At 44.6% G+C, this 5,000-nt stretch overlaps 1 protein-coding gene across 1 annotated transcript in view; it reads right to left on the reverse strand.

Moving 5' to 3' along the window:
- fhod3a (formin homology 2 domain containing 3a) overlaps nucleotides 1-5,000 on the reverse strand; it is a 68,595-nt gene that overhangs the window by 19,572 nt on the left and 44,023 nt on the right. Inside the window, exons 14-18 of the mRNA XM_083547458.1 lie at nucleotides 3,318-3,380; nucleotides 3,104-3,232; nucleotides 622-672; nucleotides 398-525; nucleotides 3-103 (exon numbers count right to left, since the gene is read on the reverse strand). Of these exons, the coding sequence (XP_083403584.1) occupies nucleotides 3-103; nucleotides 398-525; nucleotides 622-672; nucleotides 3,104-3,232; nucleotides 3,318-3,380 (472 nt within the window). The remainder of the gene's footprint in view (nucleotides 1-2; nucleotides 104-397; nucleotides 526-621; nucleotides 673-3,103; nucleotides 3,233-3,317; nucleotides 3,381-5,000) is intronic.

Raw genomic sequence — 5,000 nt, forward strand, 5'->3', positions numbered from 1 at the left:
TCTCCAGGTTCCTCTTCTTTTTCTGCTGCCTCTTCCACGACCTGCTCAGCACTGATCTCCTCCTCCTCCTCCTCTTCTTCTTCTTGTTCCTTTTGTTCAGGTTCTGAGATGGAGAGAAACACTGATTCAGCGAAAATGACGAGAAACAGCGAGGGTTTGATGATGGAATTGTGCAGAAAACAAGCACAAATGAACTGTTTGATGTTTGATGACAATACATTTAGAAATTCAATTTAACTGATATACAGGGTTTAAAACTCCCTGAGGTGGTATGAGGAAGAAACCTGGAGAGGAACTAGACTGAGGGAAACTAATCCTCATGTGGTTACACTGAATGTCCATCACAGGCTGAAGACTGTGTGAGGAACAACATCCAGAGTCAGCAGTAAACTGTTACCTGGCAGGTGGGATGCAGTGGGTGTGTGATCCTGATGTGATTGATAGATGTCTGAGAGGCCGTGAGGTGCTGGTCGCACTCGTTCTTGCTCGTATTCCTCTGCTGCAATCCTTTCTGCAGTTTTAAATCTGAGTGACAGAGGAAGAGAGATGATGGAAGAAGGGAATTCATGAATATTAATGAAGGTCCAAAATATTTTATTGCTATGAATTTTTTACACACACCTTTCCTCTCGAGCTATTCGAGCCTCCTCCATGTTCACAGCATAGTCCCGGCTACACACACACACACACACACACACACACACACACACACACACACACACACCTCTGTTTATTAATATTGTTATTATAATTGTTATTGTTGTTGTTATTATAATAAGTGAAGTCAAGTTTATTTCTATTGCACATTTCACAACACACATTGTCTCAAAGCAGCTTTGCAGAATTTAACAGTGAAGGTGAATGGTGTGTATTTATGGTGTGTGTTTGGTCTCTGATGAACAGCCCGTGGCAACTGTGGTGAAGGAAAAACTCCCCTTAGATGTTATGAGGAAGAAAACCTTATAAGGAACCAGACTCAAAAGCAGAACCTCCTCCTCATTTGGGTGACATCAAGAGTGTGATTATAGTCTTTAAACACTACCGAACACTGGAGAGTGAGAACTAGACATGAGCACTGGAGTGTGTGATTATGACTGATGATCTTTCTACCGTCTTTTTACAGTCATGATGGTTATAAAACTAGGAGCTACTGAGCAACTCATAAAATATCTCAACTTCTGAGATCATCACAGATCCAACATCAGCTTCTCCATGCCAGAGCCTTTTAAACACTCCAGGAGGTCCAGTGTTCAAACTCCACACATGTAGCGGGATCCAAATGGCACTGGTACGTCTCCTCCATTTGATCACTACACCAAATAAGTTTAGATATAACAACAGTTTCTTTATGACACTGTGGATCCTGAAGCTGCTGTGAACCACCCAACAAGACCATCTGATGTTCTGGCTTTTCTCCTTGGCTAAATCTCCATCCTGACCCATAATCTCCCTGACATGTTAATGACTTATACACACAATTTGAAGGTCTGAACATCACCCAAGCATGCAAGTCCACACCCACCCCTGAGGAGCAGGTGCTCTGCCTGGCTACAGCTGATATGAGGAGGACACTATCCAGGGTCAACCCACAGAAAGCTGCAGACCAATATAATATACCAGGGCGAGTGCTCAGAGACTGTGCTGAACAGCTGGCAGGTGTCCTCACACACATCTTTAACATCTCCCTGAGCCAGGCTGTGGTCCCTGTGAGCTTCAAAAAGACCACTATCATCCGGGTGCTGAGGAGGTCAACAGTGAAGTGTCTAAATGATTACTGTTCGGTAGCACTAACTTCAATCATGATGAAGTGCTTTGAGAGTCGAGACAAGAGGCACATTGCTCTGCCCACCTCACTGGACCCACTCCAATTTACATACTGTTTCAACCGTTCCACTGATGATGCTATCTCCTACACTCTGCACTCTGTTCCTCTCACACCTGACACAAAGGACACATCGTGGGTGAGCAGAGTAAACAGCAGTGGGCTGAGCACACAGCCTTGAGGGGGGGCACCCCTTGTTCAGTGTGATGGTGCTTGATGTTTTTCTGCCGATGCACATTGCGAGAGATCATTTCCCCAACAGTTGCTGAAGGATGATTGTATTGAATGCTGAAAAGCTGAAGTTAACAAGCAGCATTCTGACATACAGAATCCAACCTCCTCATTAAGTTTGCTAAATTGGTGTCACAACAACAACCAGACCCTTAATGTAGACAAAATAAAGGAGATCGTTGTTGACTTCAGGAAAGGGTCGTGTGTCCACCCTCTTCTGCTCATCGGCATCTCAGTAGTCTAGAGAGTCAGTAGTACCAAGTTTCTTGGTGTACACATCCCTGGACCACCAACATCAACTCCACATTGAAGAAGACCCAACAACATCTTCACTTCCTGAGGAGGATGAAGAGAACCAGTCTCCCACCACTCATACTCACCACTTTCTACAAAGGAACTGTGGAGAGCATCCTGGCCAGCTGCATCACCGTGTGGTTCAGAAACTGCAAAACCTTAGAACACAAGAATCTACAGCACAAAATAAGATCACAGGGGGTCTCCCTCCATTCTATCTAGCACATCTTTAATACACTCTGGTGCCACCCATTACCTTTCTTCCTTCTCCTTAACTGTGCACTATGGGCATTAATGGTCATCACACACTCACACCCAACCACTTTACTGTGCAAATGTACATTGGACATTGTAGCACATCTGCAGACATCTGCACTCAGTGACTTTAACTGTTTACTGTTTACTTTTATTCTGCTAAAATATGCACACTGGATATCACACACACTTTCACACTATCACCACTGACTACACACTCTCACTTCACACTTCAATCACATTTCAACCTCAGATTCATCACACCTTCACTCCACTTCAATGCTTTCTTTTACTCTTCTCTGTCTATGCACTTTGGTCCGTGGTAAAGACATTTCATTCTTTTGTATACTGTGCATGTGAAATAATCAAAAAGCTGTTCTACAACAACAACAACAACAACAACAACAACAACACCACCACCACCACCACATCACTCCTTTAGTCAGTAACAGGAATGAAATCAGTGATGTGATTTAGAGGAATAAAGAGGAATTAGGTGACCTGTGTTTATTTCTCTCCTCTCTCTCGATTTTCTGCAGTCTCTCCTCACGTTCAATTCTCCTCCTCTCTCGCTGTGCTGCCAGAGACTCCTGATGCTGTCGATAGGAGGAGGACAGAAGAAGACCAGGCCTGGTGTGAGGAAGAAAGAGGGATGATATGATGAGAGCTTCAGGAGGATCTGAGGAGGAGTAAAGTGAGTGAAGTCTGCAGGTACCTATCGTTCTGGTGTTTGCTGGGAGGGGATGCAGCACTAAGAGAGGAATATGATCTTGCATGCCTACAGGAGAGAGAAAAGTGCAGACAGAGAGAGAGAGAGAGAGAGAGATTATATAATATTGTACACTTTAGTAAAACCATTCACAATAAACCAGATATAAGATCATGCCTCATTTCAACCCTGTAGTTTATTTTCTTCTATTGGCAGATGATCTGCTTCCTCCTGGAGATAAATGAGCAAAAAGATCTGCAACCAAAACACTTACCTATTTACAATAATCTTATCTTTGGTTTATTGTAATCTTGCGTAATGAAATACCTGCTAATGTGAGCAAGCTTCAGACTGCAGTGTGTAAAACTGGGTGTGTAAGGGTGGGAGTGTATGGCTGGGTGTGTAATACTGGGTGTGTATGGCTGGGTGTGTAATACTGGGTGTGTAAGGGTGGGAGTGTAATACTGGGTGTGTAATACTGGGTGTGTAAGGGTGGGAGTGTATGGCTGGGTGTGTAATACTGGGTGTGTAAGGGTGGGAGTGTATGGCTGGGTGTGTAATACTGGGTGTGTATGGCTGGGTGTGTAATACTGGGTGTGTAAGGGTGGGAGTGTAATACTGGGTGTGTAATACTGGGTGTGTAAGGGTGGGAGTGTATGGCTGGGTGTGTAATACTGGGTGTGTAAGGGTGGGAGTGTATGGCTGGGTGTGTAATACTGGGTGTGTAAGGGTGGGAGTGTATGACTGGGTGTGTAATACTGGGTGTGTATGGCTGGGTGTGTAATACTGGGTGTGTAAGGGTGGGGGTGTATGGCTGGGTGTGTAAAATTGTGTGTATGTGTGGGTGTGTATGTCTGGGTGTGTATGTCTGACTGTGTAAAACTGGGTGTGTATGTCTGGGTGTGTAAAACTGGGTGTGTATGTCTGACTGTGAAAAACTGGGTGTGTATGTCTGGGTGTGTATGTGTGGGTGTGTAAAACTGGGTGTGTATGTCTGGGTGTGTATGTCTGGGTGTGTAAAACTGGGTGTGTATGTCTGGGTGTGTATGTCTGGGTGTGTAAAACTGGGTGTGTATGTCTGGGTGTGTAAAACTGGGTGTGTATGTCTGGGTGTGTATGTCTGGGTGTGTAAAACTGGGTGTGTATGTCTGGGTGTGTATGGCTGGATGTGTAAAATTGTGTGTATGGCTGACTGTGTGAAACTGGGTGTGTATGTCTGGGTGTGTGAAACTGGGTGTGTATGTCTGGGTGTGTGAAACTGGGTGTGTATGTCTGGGTGTGTAAAATTGTGTGTATGGCTGACTGTGTATGTCTGGGTGTGTAAAACTGGGTGTGTATGTGTGGGTGTGTAAAACTGGGTGTGTATGTCTGGGTGTGTAAAACTGGCTGTGTATGTCTGGGTGTGTATGTCTGGGTGTGTATGTCTGGGTGTGTAAAACTGGGTGTGTATGTCTGGGTGTGTAAAACTGGGTGTGTATGTCTGGGTGTGTAAAACTGGGTGTGTATGTCTGGGTGTGTAAAACTGGGTGTGTGTCTGGGTGTGTATGTCTGGGTGTGTAAAACTGGGTGTGTATGTCTGGGTGTGTAAAACTGGGTGTGTATGTCTGGGTGTGTAAAACTGGGTGTGTGTCTGGGTGTGTGCACATGATAAAGTAAAACAAAGTGAAAACACCTAATTTTAATGAAACA

This window comes from Silurus aristotelis (genome assembly GCF_946808225.1).
Source record: "Silurus aristotelis genome assembly, chromosome: 7".
NCBI classification, from domain to species: domain Eukaryota; kingdom Metazoa; phylum Chordata; class Actinopteri; order Siluriformes; family Siluridae; genus Silurus; species Silurus aristotelis.